Source organism: Pithys albifrons, chromosome 3, assembly GCF_047495875.1.
Source record: "Pithys albifrons albifrons isolate INPA30051 chromosome 3, PitAlb_v1, whole genome shotgun sequence".
Classification (NCBI taxonomy): domain Eukaryota; kingdom Metazoa; phylum Chordata; class Aves; order Passeriformes; family Thamnophilidae; genus Pithys; species Pithys albifrons.
Genome location: NC_092460.1, coordinates 20,011,900 through 20,028,079, shown reverse-complemented (window position 1 = coordinate 20,028,079; position 16,180 = coordinate 20,011,900). Strand labels below are relative to the sequence as shown.

Sequence of the window (16,180 nt, the reverse complement as noted above, 5' to 3'; positions counted from 1 at the left end):
CAATTTACCAAGCAGGTAAGTTAATTATGTTTGAAGTTGAAAACTACAGCTTCTCCAAATGCTTCAACAACCAGATAAGCACACAGTTTCTGAGGTACACCTTGTGTCTGATAACAGGAATTACTTATATGCAAAAGAATCTTAAAACACTTAAGATGTCATGGTAGATCTTACACTTCTTTTTTCTGCCTCAGCTGGACAGTGCGTTGCTGCTGCAACACTGTTCTTCTCTAAGGCACTATTACTGCTGATTCACAAGTTACTTTGCTATCAGAACAATGTGTGCAGCAAGTAATAACTCTGAATGTTAAAATGTATGCTTTCCCCATGTTTAAATATCACTAGGCTGAAAGTCTTCAGTTTAAAAACACACATCCCGGAAAACACTATTTTTTCACTCTGTGACCAAAAGTGCCAGAACTGAAATACTGTATATGCAGAGGAGAAAAGCAATAGAAATAGTATTGGGGTTCTGTATTATTTCAATGTATTTTAAAGAGTTATTTAGAGAATCATAAGTTATGCCTTATTTGCATAGTAGAACATCATAATATTTGTGCTTGTGATTAACACACTAATACAGTGTGATTGTATTTACAGGTTACCGTAATGTCCCATTGCTGGGAAAAGATGGAGCCAGGCTGGAATCTGCTTCACTATTTGTCCACGTCTGGTACTACTGAGGGTGTTCTGCAATGTCAGCCATTTGGGGCATTGAACCCCACATGAATAAAGTAACATCACTGGATTTGCAACAGCTCAGTGCTGTGATTCCCAGAGTGGTACGTTCTCAATGATTTCATTAAGCTAATGGGATTTCTTGTGTAAGTGGATAAGTGATGATTACTGACATTGGCCCTACCGCAATTACTGAAGTGCCTGCTGTAGGAGAAGAATGAGAACATCTAAGACATGCGAAGGTGCACAAGTCCATGAGACTTGACAAGTGACATCCACATGTCCTGAGGGAACTGGCCAAGCAAGTGGCTAAGCCATTATCCATCATATTTGAGAAGTCATGGCAGGCCAGTGAAATTCCACTGACTGAAAAAGGGGAAACATAATCCATCTTTTTTAAAAAGGGAAATTAGGAAGACCCAGGGAACTACAGGCTGGTCAGTCTCAGAAAGACTTGGGGATGTCCTTGAGGGTGTTGGTTGACAAGAATATCAGCATGATGTGGCATCCCAGAAGGCCAAAAGCATCCTGGCTGTATCCAAAGCAGAGTGACCAGCAGGTTGAGGGAGGTGATTTTCTCCATCTGCTCTGCTCTCCTGAGGCCCCACCTGCAGTGCCACATCCAGCTCTGTGGCCCCAAACACAAGAAAGACGTGGATCTGTTGGAGTGAATCCAGAGGAGGCCATGAAGATGATCAGAGCAATGGGGCATCTCTGCTGTGCAGACAGTCTAAGAGAGTTGGGGTTGTAGTGACAGGACAAGGTGGGAATGGCTATAAACTGAAAGAAGTCAGGGTTAGATTAGATATTTGGAAGAAATCCTTTGCTGTGAGGGTGATGAGGCACTGGCACAGGTTTCCAGAGAAGCTGTGGATTCCCCAATCCCTGGAAGTGGTCAAGGTCAGGTTGGATGGGGCTTTGAGCAACCTGCACAAGTGAAAGGTGTCCCTGCCCATGGCAGGGTTGTTGGAATGAGATGGTCTTTAAGGTGTCTTCCAAACCAAACCATTCTGTAGTTCTTTGTTTCTTTAGAAACAATTTATAAATACTGAACATTTTTTTACATTTTCAACATTCAGGTAATAATGTAATTTTCAGCTAATTTCAAATTTATGATTGATTACTGAGTGAGAATATTAGTCTAATATATATGATCTGAGAGATCATGACAATTTTTATGATATAAGCAAGTTACACTGACATTTTTATTATTGAACAAAATTTCTTACCATTTTATCTTTCCAAGGGAACAGGAAAAATTAGACATACAGTGTAACCCTTAAATTTATAATAACAACAGCTTCTGATTGGGCTATTCCTCTTTAATGTCCACTGTTATTTTGATGCCAGAAAAAACAGTTTTCAGGAAAAAAAAAGTAGCTCTTAAAACAATAAAAAAAATCATATGCTAATATTGGCACCTTTTCTTAGCTTAGTCTTGAATATCCTGCTGCTAAAGAAAGACAAAAAAAATCATGGACTGATTTGTAAAGGGCCATGGTCCTCACAGCAGCAGGGAGCTCAGGATACATCTTACTGTGAACTCAGGAAATAGGAAGCACAGCGCTTTGAGGTGAACTAGAAGAATTTTAGAAAAAGCAAGGCTTGATTGTGTGATTTAAGATCTACTTCTTGCCTAATCAAGCTATCAGTGTAGATCTTCCCCATAAGACAAAATTTTCCCAATCTCCTTACAGAACTGAACTATTGTTGACCTTCAACGGGACTGTAGCCACCCAGTTAATGGCAGATTTGTTACTCAAATATTTTTTTAAAGAGTATGTTAGGTTTACAGGTCTCTTTCTTCAATACCACACAATATTCGTTATGTTTGCAGACAGTTATGATAGTATTATATTGTAATGCTCTTTTTATTTATTCTTATTTTAATGCCATTTTATTTAATGTTTCTCGAAGATGGAAAATCAGGGCATGTGGTAAATAACCATTAGAAAATGTCACAGGAAATAACACTATTAGAAAGTTGCATTAGAATTATAATAAGGAAGCTAAGACAGTAGACTAAGAAGACTCTATAATCAATATTGAACTATAAGGGCAGGTAATTTGATAACCCTATAAGCTGGCCTTAGTGTGTTTTCTGTGCTTGAATGACAAGGCACTTGATTCCTCACCCAGGTGAGCCTATAATCTAAAATGTTAGGCATACTGATCTTTGTAGTGATGATATCTGTATGCCAGCCAATATCCCTTTTATGTGGTAAATATTTTATAGCTTCTTAGGGCTCTGAATATACTCAGACTATTAATATTCAAGCAGAGTTCCCTCCACCTCCTTTCATTGAGGAGGAGCTTAATACAGCAGATTGCCTGGGGAAACTATTCTCAGACAAAAACTGGCCAACTGACAGAGTCAATTGGTTTGATGCTGGGAAAAAATCCAGCCTATATTGTTTCCTAAATAACTAGTCTCACTTCAGGAGCTTTATACAACTTCACCTTCTGAAGGCTGATTTCTGAGTGTCCTTTGGGTGAAGAAGGCAATTATCTTAATTTCTGGCATTATTATCCCTCTGTTGACCACTTTTCCTCCTGGCAGCACAAATGTCAGACCTACCTAGTATATGGTAACTTGTAACTTAAAATTTACAGCAGAGCAGATCAGAAATCAACCTGTCTCCTGTGCCTTAGAAATGTGCCCTTGGTCCTGAAAAGGTCCATACACATGGTCAGCTAGAGTGTGTGCAAGAGTCTGGCAATAATGGACAGTTTATGATGGCTGCTTACATGCCAAATGTTTAAAGATGTGCTTAAGTGCTTCTTCCACTTATGTAAAAATTCCTTGAATAACAGAGCCCGTAATTAGCCTCAGTGAACTTAAAGGAACTACTCATGTTCATTATTCAATATGTAAAGACATATTTTATAGCCCTGAGGTCAGTTCAATGCATGTATTGACCTGAATCCCTTAAGCAGCATAAGAGGTAAGCATCTGTGGTAAGACTGGTGAACAAATATCTGTGATACCACGATCTTAAATAAATACCTCACTGAAAGCTCCCATTCAATGTGTTCTATTTATTTATGAACATTAGCTTCTTCCTCCTCCTTTCTTCTCACAAATGACCAGTTATATCTGCTTCTTGGATGTCAGAATAAAAGGAAAAATGACACATCTTACTGACAAATGAACATCCTGGATTGAATGTTACATGATATCAAAAGCTTTTAAGTTCTTTAAAAGAACTAATTACTAATCGCATAAGATTTAATTTGAAATTTGTTGGACATCTGAAATGTGTTGGCACCCGAGAACTATCCCATGGTTTTCTGGTGAAATCATCAGATGCAGTGGGGTCACAGCAGTTGCTGATAAATTACACGATTATCAGCATTGTTTCAACACAGTCAGTGGAATTAATGTGCAAAGAATGAGGTCCCACGCTTTGATGTGTCCAGAATTCAGTATTTTTAGAGTCCAATTTGAGATGAAATAACCAAAAATTTTTATTGTTGTAAGAACTTCCTGCATGCTGCTACCAGTCCTTAGCATGTGATTTTTTTAAACTCACACCACCAGGAATCTGTTGCAGGAAGATGGTAGCAATTTTAAGACTTATGATTAGAGATGTTAAAAAATGTGATCAGCAGATGACTGCACATTCTCAAGGGCAACCGAGACAAAATGTACCGTGGGAAATGGGATAAAAAAACATTAGCAGATAAATAACTGAATTATCTTAGGGAACATTTAAATTATACTATTTTCCAATGGGTACCACTTTTCTTCATTTAACTGGACACTGCTCAGTTGAATGTTAACAGCTCCCACAAATGTTCCTTTGCTTTTCACAACAAGCCTCAGTACATGGTCTCTGAGCTCCGTGACTTTGTCATACACAACCTGAAATCATATATAGTGAAACAGAAAGAAAAACACAAATTTGTTAATCTATTTGAAAGTCAAAGCATTTACTTCAATACAGCACTCAGGATGATTATTACAACTTTGGGATAATTACTTTAAACTTCCATCCAGAATTGTAAACGCTTAACCATGAGCCAAATGCAGTTAGTGAATTTACCTCAGAAATATATTTGATCTTATCTAGTTTATATAAAAGTGATTCTGCCAGCTTAGGCTCATGAAATCTGATTACCATTTGTAATAAACTTGAAAACTCTGTTGTGCAATGCTTGAGCAAATAAACTCCAGTATACATAATTTTTCATGTGAAAACTGAAACTCTGACTTATGCAGAGCTTTGAACTCAAGTGTGTAGAAATATCACAACCTCTATGAAGTTCCACAGGAATCATAACATGCCTGATTTTGTGAAGCAGAAATTCAGATAGAGGGCACTCATCATGGACAGTGGCATGAAAACATAAGATAGGTAAATGTGTAAAAGTGTCAGTTATTATAATTATTCAATATCTTCCTATAGCAGATGCTTTGATAAATGGTATTGCTCTTCTGCAAAAATAAGAAAAAACAAAACAGTTTTGATGGCAATTTTTTTAACCTATGTATATTTCATTTGTTTTGTATTCCTTAATAGCAGCTTAAAGCAACTTTACATTGCATTAACCTGTGTTACAAAAGTGTGCCGCATCAAGGCACAGTACCTCAGAATGTTTTCCCAGTTATTTGTGATTAAATCTCGTGCTACGTACCAGAATTTAAAAAAAGACCAAGCCAAAGTAAAATGAAAATTCCTTCTATCCAAGACTTCCATAAAATTTTGTAACTGTTCTAGATCCAACAGAACCACAACATAGAAGAAATAAGAATTTTGTGTGAAAACTGCCTATAAACTTTACTAATTCAATAGTAAAAATATTTCAGACATTGAGGTGCTGGAGTAAGTTCAGAGAAGGGCAATGGAACTGGGGAAGGGTCTGGAGCACAAGTCCTGTGAGGAGCAGCTGAGGGAGGTGGGGTTGTCCAGCCTGGAGAAAAGGAGGCTCGGGGGGGGTCTCTCTACAACCTCCTGAAAGGAGGATGTAGCCAGGTGGGGGTCAGTCTCTTTGCCCAGGTAACAAGTGACATGACCAGAGGAGATGGCTTCAAGTTGTTCCAAGAATGGTTTAGTCTGGGTATCAGGGAAAATTTATTCATGGCAATGGTTGTAAAGTATTATAACAGTCACCATCCCTGCAAGTGTTCAAAAAAAGTGTGGATGTGGCACTTGAGGGCGTGTCTTAATGGTGAACTTGATAGCGGTGCTGAGGTGACAGTTGGACCTGATGATCTTAAAGGTAATTTTCAACCTTAATGGTTCTATGATTCTTATGCCAGCAACTTCATGAATGATTCTGGGTTCTAACTACACCCAATCATACCTATTATAAAAATGCTGGAATTTTTTAATAGCATCATCAAATATTAAACATGACAGAATGCTCGACCCACTCAGCAGAAGTTGTAGATGTGGAACACCTCTGAGATTGGACCCAGTTTAGCAAGTGGAACTTACTAAACTTTGATGTTTCCATTACTCCAGAAGTGCTGTTCAAACTTCTCAAAATAAATGAGACAGTTATTCAGTACTTTAGAAAAGTACTAAGGCCTATAGTTTTTAAAATATTTTTTTAAATTACCTTAATACTGTGAGAATGCACTGAGGTTAAGTACGAAATGTTAATGACTTATTTTCTAAATTCAAAGAAATACCCATGGAGTGATAGGCTCACAAAAATGAGCTGCACTCAGAATGGATTCCTATGCTTTAGTCTCTGCATTAATCAAAAACTGCTGAGTGAACTGCATGTGGGCTGATACAATGTGAAAGAATGCTCTCAGCTAGTTCAGGCCTGAAAGGTAAGCTTTGTTAAGAGAAGCACATTCAATCTAAAATTTGTATGGCTGGAAATGTTTTTGGCATTCTAGTTGGAATGGAAGAGCACTTTAAATTTTAATTTCTCTGTGTGGTTTAAAAAGCAAATGCAGTGACATTCTGTCACTTCTGGAGAATGGGAAACTGACACTGCCTAAAAGGTGTTTGCCACACAACCTGCTTGGATTTTCTGTGCAATCCGAGCACAGGCTGTACCTGTGACACTGCTGAGGAAAAGTCAGCCCAAGCCCCCTCCAACTTGGATCTCTGTGGGCTGGACCTTCTCGACAACTCCACTTGTAAGGAGCAGAAATGGTCTTGGGAGGCATCCTTCAGGCAGGAACAGAGCTTACAGAGGCACATCCCCAGCAATGTTCCTCATGCTGAGTGGTAACAGAAAGGAGGTTCTGAAGATCACAGGGGCACCCTGGAGGCACAAAACTGTTGGTTCTCCCACCCAACCCAAGTTGACTTCGTCTGCCTGTGGGATCACAGTGGGATTCTGTCTGCTCTGCAGTCTGGAGGGATTTCACTAGGAGCATGGAACAGACAGGATGTCAGGCAGGAAACACTGACCCACAGGACACTGAGCTTTCTGGTTTAGGGGATAATTGGTGCTATGGGGATGAACATACACTGCCAGAGGTTGGGGGTGGGGGAAGAAAAACTGTCCCACTCACTCTTTTTAAATGGCTCTTACTAGAAAGATCTTACCAGGGGTCAACAATTCCTTTTCTATTTAGATGCCTCTGGAAATCATGGTTTGGAATGGCTATCAGGGAAGTAGTGCTTGGCACTTTTTTGGGTTTGATGTTTCCTCTGCCCATTTTGCCAAATTGTATGTGAATTAAAAATTCCAGCTTCTCTGTCCCTCAGCTGCCTTTCCCCACCAAAAAAAGTGAAATGATGAAGAAAATCTGAAAAGCAAGTGGAGATACAGTAAGCAATAATATAATTTAGAATAAGTCTATGATCTGACACTGGACCATTGCTAATGTTACCAAAGAAAGCTGCCTTGTTTCTTTGCCAATATATTAAAGATGCAGCTGCTGCTTTAAATCAACAAAAAATATACATGTAAGCTGTAAAAACTTAGAAATCTTCAGTATGGTGCATAATAGGCATGAACTGAGGTAATGAACAACTTTCAATCTCTGGCCAAAAAGAGACTTTACGGTTGGAGCAATGACAGACCTTTAGAGTGTAGGGTGGGTGGTTTTAAAATTATCCCAGTAAACTCTTTCTAAATTGGTATTGCAAATTCAGCTGGAGCAAGGTATATATCATCAGGATGTAGGGACAGAAGAAAGGTCTAGAGATAGCTGAATGTGGGTAAAACAAATGCCACCTGCCAGACTTTCGTAACGCAACAGTTGAATCCTGAAATGACTGTGCAGTAGAATACTTGGCTGCTGTTTATACAGCTGGATCAGACTAAGGTGAGTTATACATGTCCATGCACCAAATCAGTGGGACAGTTAGGGCTGGAATTCAAGTATTCCTGGCTCCAAAAAGAGAAGTACTGTTGACCTACAGGAGTCTAATGACATTTTACTCACAAATGTGGGACAGTTGCTTCTCCTTAGGTAGCCATGGCACAGTTCCTAGATTCGGGTAATTAATCCAAATTAGCTGCATGTGTGGTGCTGGAGTGAGCGGCTGTGGCTCCTGATGCAGTTCCCCTCCTCCCTCTCCACCAGACTTGCTGGGGCTGTTCAGGCTGCTCCAAGCCAGCCCCTCCCTCATCTCCAACAGGTCTATGATATGGCCCAGGTCTATGTGCTCACATCTGGCTGTACCCAAAGAGCAGGACAGACAGTGCCCTCTCCTTGCAGGAATGCACACTCTGCTTTGCCTTGGAGTTTTGCTCACTCTGTGTCTGTGCTTACAGGCAGGCACTCAAGAGAGGACAATGGAGACCTTGAAGCATTTCTTAAGGCACATTTTACACACAGGAGCAAGACCTCACTGCAGGCGGATCTGGTCATCATGGCTTTTCTCAGCAAATATTTAAAATTAAGTAATTCAGGTTTATTTTAATTTTTTTTTTTGCTTATTTTTCACTGAACTACTCTGAAACCTCTCGAGTAACTTATTTATTCCTAACAGTGGCTTATAACAGGTAGGCTATTCATTTTCTCAACCACCATTTTTTAATAAAATGTTATACCGGTGTGAATGCCACAAATTCCAAAATTCAAAAAAGGGAACAAAATAAAAAAAGGAGTGCTTGTTAAAAGCAACTCCAAAACATTTGGCATAGCTCATTTTACTGTCAGCCCTCCTGGACTTTCACATCTTTACTCTCACACACATGAGTAAAAATGAAATGTAAAAAGCACTTTTGCAAGGTTGATAATTTGCTGTAGGCAGTCACAAGCAATAGAAGTACAAAACTAAAATCAAAAATACCCAACAGTAGCACATTTCAGATTTTTCTCAGCCTCAATGAAAGAAAGAAATTAATATACACCTTCCTTCCAGCCACTTGGCTTTAATAAAAACTTATGAACTCATAAAAAAGACTAGTACATTTCTGTACACAGTGTTTTGGACAGTAACTAACTTAAAAGACAGCTGACTTGTATTTTTAGTAGTTTTTCTTCCCTGGGGCAGCTTCTGCCTCAGTCTACCAGCCTTGAACAGAAAATGCATACAAGCAGTCCACAAGCCAGCAGTGTTGTGCCCTTGTGGCCAAGAAATCCAATGATGTCTTGGGGTGCATTAGGAAAAGCACTGCCAGCAGGTCAAGGGAGTTGATCCTGCCTCTCTACTCAGCACATCTGGTAAGGCACATCTGGAGTGCTGCTCCCCCGCTCAAGAAAACAAGGAACCACTGGACTGAGTCCAGCGGAGGCCTGTGGAGAGGATGAAGGGCTTGGAGCATCCCTCTTATGAGGAAAGGTTGAGGAGATGGGCCTGTTCAGCCTTGAGAAGAGACAAATGAGAGGGGATCTCATCACTGTCCATCAGCGTCTGAAGAAAAAGGGTCAGAGGATGGACCAGGCTCTGCTCAGTGGTGCTGAGCCATAGGACAGCATCAATGGGCAGGGACTGATGCACAGAAAATTCCACCTAAGCATGAGGAACAACTTATTTACTGTGATGGTGACCGTGCAAGTTTCCCTCACTGGACATATTAATGAACTATCTGCACACAATCCTGTGCCATGTGCTCTGGGATGATCCTCTCTGAGAGAGGGACATTGGAGCAGAAGACCCACTATGTTCCCTTCCAACCTGACCCAGTCTGTGATTCTGTGAAATAAGAAATGGTGGAAGAATTGAACAGTACTCACAATTTCATTGTAAGTAGGGTCAGAGCTTTTTGGAGCTGTTCTTGTTTTTCTTTGACTGACCTCATAAGGATCTGTCAGGAGAGAAAATTCAGCATGTGCACTTGGGGCAGAGCCATCTGGGAGTTGCTGAAAAACAAAAAGGTCATAAATATGAATGCTGATGTTCTAGCAAAGAAAACAAATAAAAAGTACCAAATGAAATCTGAAGTTTGGGCAGACACAGAAACAGGTTACATTCTGTGTTCTCTTGGCTAAATTGGAGAGCTAGTGCATTAAATAACAGGAATTATTAGAATTCATCTTAAAATTGAATCAATAATAGAAATTAAATAATACAAGGTAGAATTGCCTATCTTTAATATTTTACATGCTGATGGGAAAACACTTAAGCCTCAATCTACTTTAACAGCTTAATCTGATACGAAGTCTAGTTCTTCCACTTTCCAGAGCAATGCATTGCCAGAGAAACTGGATTTTACCCAGTAAGCCTCTGCTGATTTTAACCCCTAAGTGTCAGTGCTGATGCTGAAAAGAACTGATTGTTTCTAAGGATGTTCAGTAGAACATATTACTATAGAAGAACCGGGAGCAGTTCCTACAGCAGTATGGGCAGAACAGGAATCTTATAATAACAGTCTTTCCAATCTCACCCATCACACAGCTGCAATCTCTCTTTAATTTTCCAGTCCAGGTTACTGAATGATATTCCAGATATTCCATTTTATGGTAGCTACTTGAGATCAGAGCCAATCTATTAACCAGGCTCAGTCATAAGCCAGTGCTGGTGGGTGGAGAGTTTTTTGATAACTTCTGGAAAGCTGTCAGGTTATTCCTAAAGCAATATTAGAATTACTCAGAAAACACATTGGTGTTACTTGAGGCTTCAAAAGAACATGCAAGAAACATAATAACGGAAAACTACGGAGCAGGTATAATTAACCACAAACCCTTGTGTTGGTTACACAGTATATAATCAGAAATCTCAAAATGGGGCATATCAAAATATCAGTAATTTGAATTGTATAATCAGCATTTTAAGCAGCAAGTTTACCCTCAGCTCATAGGCAATCCAGTGACAGGATGCAAATAAGAATACAGGCCAAAAAAAAAGAGATCTTAACACATTTACAACAAATAACGCAGAGTATTATACAGGCACTTGCATTTATATGTCCCATTGTAATTTTATACCTGTCTCAGAATGAAGTAATTTCTCAGATTTTGACTATTCACAGTATGTGTCTGGAAATGGGGGGCTTTCTACAGGCATTATCAACAACATATCCCTGTGATAGGAGAAACCACTGTCTTCTAGCAATAAATAACTTCTCTATTGGGAAGTAAAACTGTGCTTGTGTGTGAGAGCAACCAGTGCTTGCACAACAAAACTCTGGGTTTTGTTACCTGAAATGATTCTTCAAGGCAAATGATGTGGTCAACTGCAAAGTTTATTATTGCTATCATTAACCCTATACAGCATCAAAGGATGCACTAGTCAAATCATTACATATTGTCAGCACCACGTGAATGATTAATATTATTATTGCTAAGCCGCTCCAAGTGCATCTGCTTTAAAATACACAGGGGATTTAGATAGATGGGGTTCAATGGCCAACATAAGAAAGCCATCAAAGGGCAATGAAAGTAACGGGTATTTTCTTAGGACTGAGTACCTCATTGCTAATGCAGGATTTATAACTTACACTGTCCATTTGGAAACCCATCTCTGTTGATCTAGGACTGTACTAAAACTTCAGTCGAGGATTACAAGTACCAGTAAATTGAACACGTCTTAAAAATCAGGAAGGAGAAAAAACTGTAGCCTTAAATATCAGTCCAAGCAACCAGGATTGTAACTATAATCAAGCTCTTCTCAATGAACATCACAATAACTTGAAGGTCAACTGTTTTTACTTATTTCAGACAAATAAGGGAATTTTGCTAAATAAAAAATAAAAAAAAAGTTATTCTTGACTAAGACCTTATCAGCACAACTGCTGAGGGCCAGCACAATGATCTTCACTATCTCCAGCATGGAAATACAGCACAAGGAGATCCCGTAAATCATCCCAGCAGTGAGGTGAATAACCAGGGGGCATGTCAGGATTGATTCTGAAAGCTGAGGTGAGCAGCAGCTGCAAAGGGCACCAAGCTGAGGAGCCCAGGTGGAACGTAATAGGCTACAAACGTAACATGGCTTCATCCATCCTATCCTGGTACCTTTGAACTGCAAACAGGCTCAGCCTGGCATTCACCTGCCAAGCTGATTGTCATGACATTGTTCAACAGGACCTGGGTATCCAGAAGCAGGTGCAATGAAAAGAAATCAGATAAAATTGTCACTATGGATTTGAGTTGCTCTTTGGCATATTCCCTACCCTTCTGTAGCTTACTTTTCCCCAAATCTAAAGAGGGCACTTTATAGCAGTGCTTTGGCCATATGAAACATGGACTGAAAACTGCTTCCTCACTTTTCCTCTGAATGTAGCTAAATGCATGATGAAAGAGGCGAGTGGGAGGGGAGGGTCAATAGAGAAAATCAAACGAGAATATTTTAGCAATTCAGAGGGGAAAACTCAAGGTAGAGTAGTTGCTCTGGGGTATTTCAGAACTAAAGTAAAGCCACTTTTCATCAATAGTAGCAATCAGCAACCAGACTGCTAGAGGTAATTTGAATTGCAGCCACCTGAATTCCAACTAGAGATCTTAGTTCTGGTTGGTGGGTGTTAGTATTTTCTACCTCCCCTGATTTACAGGTGACACTTTCCCATTTCATCTTCCCTTCCTAAGAAGAGGCCAAAAGGCCCCTCCAAATTTCACAATGGTCCCAATCCTCCATTTGCAGTGGCACTGTTATGCCATCAAACAACTGAAAAGCTTCAGCTGAGCACCCTTCCAGCTGGATCTTCCACTTCTCAGCTGCCCTCCCCTGATATGACACCACAAATCTAATTAGGGACTCCAACTCTTTAAAAGGTTCTGTCTCACTACAGACTAGTAATTTAAATCTACGGATTAAAGGCAGTTATAATCCAGACATGGCCTTACAAGAGCTCATAGGGTGAGTTTATGCTGGTTTCTCTTTAGATTGGCAAAAGAGTTGATTTTTTTTCTTGTGAAGAAACTGCTTCACCATAGCATTTCTTGAGGCAAGACTTGCAATGGAAGGAGCTGTACTTTGCTAGACATGCCCTAGCAGGGACAAGGAGTGGTCTTCACAGTCTGACAGTCATAGGGTAAAAACAAGAGCGGGATTAACATGGCAGAAAAATCTTTATAAATATTAAGTAGGTAGAATTTGAAGTTTTATTAAGACATCTGACATAGCAGTCAAAAAACCCCAAGGTTTTGGGCAAGCTAGTTCTTTCCCAGGTTTCATATATGTGTTGAGCATTGAATTAAAAAAGAATGAAAAATAAAAGAAAAACACAACAAAAATCAGAAATATTTCTCTTACTAAAGATTATGTCTTCAATCACATTTAGTGAGCAAACTCATTGGATTGTCCTTTCACTTCCAATTCAGACTGCATTGGCATGTTTATAAATTTAGATAAACCTGACCTAAAACACAGAATCACAGAATGGGCCAGGGTGGAAGGGACCACAGTGGGTCATCTGGTCCAACCTCCCTGCTCAAGCTGGGTCATCCCAGAGCACATGGCACAGGATTCTGGAATACCTCCAGTGAGGGAGACCACACCTTCTCTGGGTGATCTATCCCAGTATGCAGTCATTGCACAGTAAAGAAGTTCTTCCTCCTGTTCAGGTGGAACCTCTGCCTTTGCACCAAAGACAATCTGTTGTGGTGAGTCCATTATAAACACAGAGAAAGATTGCTAGCAAGCTTATGAGTGATTCTAAAATCCAGCAAAACCCCATAGTTTGAGTTGGGCCAGAAATAAAATCAAATGATACCTTGGGAATGGCATTTTGCACTTTAGAAAACCTTTATATCTTGAATGCACTTGTGATCAAAGAAATAGAAAAAATCCCAAGGTGTTAGATTGAATTTTATTTATGTTTAATTCGGTAGTCATTTCATTCGCTCAAAATAAAGGGATTTTTACTTCCTTCAGAAGAAGCTAATCCCAATTTAAATTACTATCTTAAATCTTGCATTGTGTAAGCTTGCAAATAAATCCAAGCTATAAAATCTGTAAGGCTGAAAAGGTAAAAAACCAAGCTCCCAACAGAAAGGCCACAGGTCTCCTTGATACGTCTCTGGACAAAATAACCACAAAAAACCCCACTGTTTTGATCTGCCAATAAAAAAGAAAAGATTTGAATTTAGAAGCTGACTCGAATTTAGAAGCTGACTTCCTGTGCTCTCTTCAAATACAGCCAAGTGATGGAATGATTTTCTCAGAGAATGATCATCCTACCTGTCCTTGATAACGATGGATGTTTTTAAGGAACTCAGTTACAACTGCCTGTATATAGGTTTAATAAAGCAGTTTATTTTATTTTTTCTTCTAAAGTCAGGCAGAAGGTGATAGAAATATTTAAAAATGAGTGGGAGTGAGGGAGAGGAAATAATACTCTGGATTTACTTCTTTCCACATCTCTAGTTCCATACTGAAAACGTAATACAGACCTGTATCTGTTATGACTATGTTCCATTTATCACTCTAAATTTATTTTGCAAAACCCCAAAAGTTGATACTTACTTACAGAAACCAACACAGATAGGTTATGTACTGTATAATTTAATTTTAAATGTAATAGCTGTAGCTGGGAAATAATAGATTAAATTCAATTAATTTTTCCACAAGAATTATATTATCCTAATGACCTTTCTCCCTTGATCATTACTAATCAACCTCAACTCTCCTAAAAGAAGAACTCTTTGTTAGCATTATGATAGGCCTAACTACTTCAAAATTTGCCATACATTAAACTATTTAGTATTTAGCAGCAATATGAATTTTGGGCCATACTCCTATGAATTTTAAGGAAAGTTTTATGATTTATAAAATATGTATTTAATGACAATTTATTGTAAAACATTTTCAACTCGTGTCTTTGTGACATAAAATTTTCTTTTCAGTTGACTTTTGCCTCACATTTAAATCATGCCATCAGTTTCTGTTAGTGTTAGACATGCAGATCACCTTTTGTGTTAGAGTGAAACAGATTGATGGCTCCTGAACATTTGATAGCTCCAGCTGCTGTTCTCTTTTTCCCATCTTTCATTTTCAACCATCTTGACAGTAAAAAATAATGATCAAAGGTAACTTGTATTAACTAATGCCACCTTTCCTCCTCTATAAATAACTTCCTTTCTTCCCAAGAATTAATTTCCTGGACATTTTCAAATCTCAGTTGCTTTCTTTATTTTCTTCAATGAAAAAGAATCCCAGATAGCCAGGCTTTAGAAAGGCTCCATTTTCAGCATCTGCCCCCAAATAAAAATAACTCACTTTTTCCAGTAGTTCTCTCACTTTTCCTATTCTTTACCTTCATCTTCTGTTCTTACATACACTGCTATAAGAATTTATTTACATAGTGAAGGAAGGACTCCAAAATATTCCTAAATGTTTAATATCGAGATACCTTTCATTCTTAAAAATCATATCACTAGAGTAAGTGGTTAGAAAAAACCCTCATGGCTACAAAGCAAAATATCTATATATGAAGTGGAGACATTAGGTGGATTTATTATCCGATAAAGGAGGATTAGAAAAAAATCCACAGAAGAAATCAGCCTTGCACCACAGTAACTTTTATAAATTAGTAGCTGCTTCTAGACTAAATTAAAATTAGTAAGAAAAGCCATCACTGCTGCTACACTGTCTTTCATTTTCTTGGAGTCCCCATGTAATATAGTAGAGAAAGGCTAAGTCCCGTCTTTCAAAATTGCAGCCTAATTAGCAAATACAGCCTTCGACTTAGGAAAAGAGAACATCCTCTGGGCTACTTCTAAACTTAGAGAGCTGAGAAATTTGTAATACAAAGAGGTTCCTTCAAAAACAGATTAATAAGATATATAAACCTTCAGGACAAACAGGATTATTGTGTGAACAGGTGGTTATGTTGTTATTCATAAATCCTAACATGGTACCAAAGATCCTTCCTTGTTTCTCCTTTGAACTCTGCATATCTCAAAGCACTGAACACCTCTATTCCACTCTGCTACTAAGCTTTTCATTTTCCTCTCACAGAATATCTTCAAATTGCTTCAAAGAAAATTTAAAATAAAATCACATTTGCAGTAATTAAATAATAATTAGAGAAGAAGATAATCCACTATATCACTGTAATGTACCCTGCACTCTCTGCTATTTGCAAGACAAACCAGAAAAGCAATTGGCCAAAAGTGATTGCACAAATAAGGTGTCTTTTTTACCCAAGTGCTTTTTGCACTTAAAATTTGAAAATACTTAACTGTTTCTCGGCAAGA

General features: G+C 38.7%; 1 protein-coding gene and 1 long non-coding RNA gene across 3 annotated transcripts in view; one reads left to right on the top strand and one right to left on the bottom strand.

The window, feature by feature from the left end:
• LOC139669926 (1-phosphatidylinositol 4,5-bisphosphate phosphodiesterase zeta-1-like) overlaps positions 1-698 on the top strand; it is a 46,186-nt gene extending 45,488 nt beyond the window's left edge. Inside the window, exon 13 of the mRNA XM_071550889.1 lies at positions 601-698. Within this exon, the coding sequence (XP_071406990.1) occupies positions 601-683 (83 nt within the window). The 3' untranslated portion in view covers positions 684-698. The remainder of the gene's footprint in view (positions 1-600) is intronic.
• The window catches only part of LOC139669928 (uncharacterized), a 32,656-nt gene continuing 16,495 nt past the window's right edge, over positions 20-16,180 (bottom strand). For both annotated transcript variants that reach the window (XR_011697342.1, XR_011697343.1), the window contains 2 exons: positions 9,779-9,904; positions 20-4,543 (listed from right to left, as the gene is read on the bottom strand). This is a non-coding gene — a long non-coding RNA (uncharacterized lncRNA). The remainder of the gene's footprint in view (positions 4,544-9,778; positions 9,905-16,180) is intronic.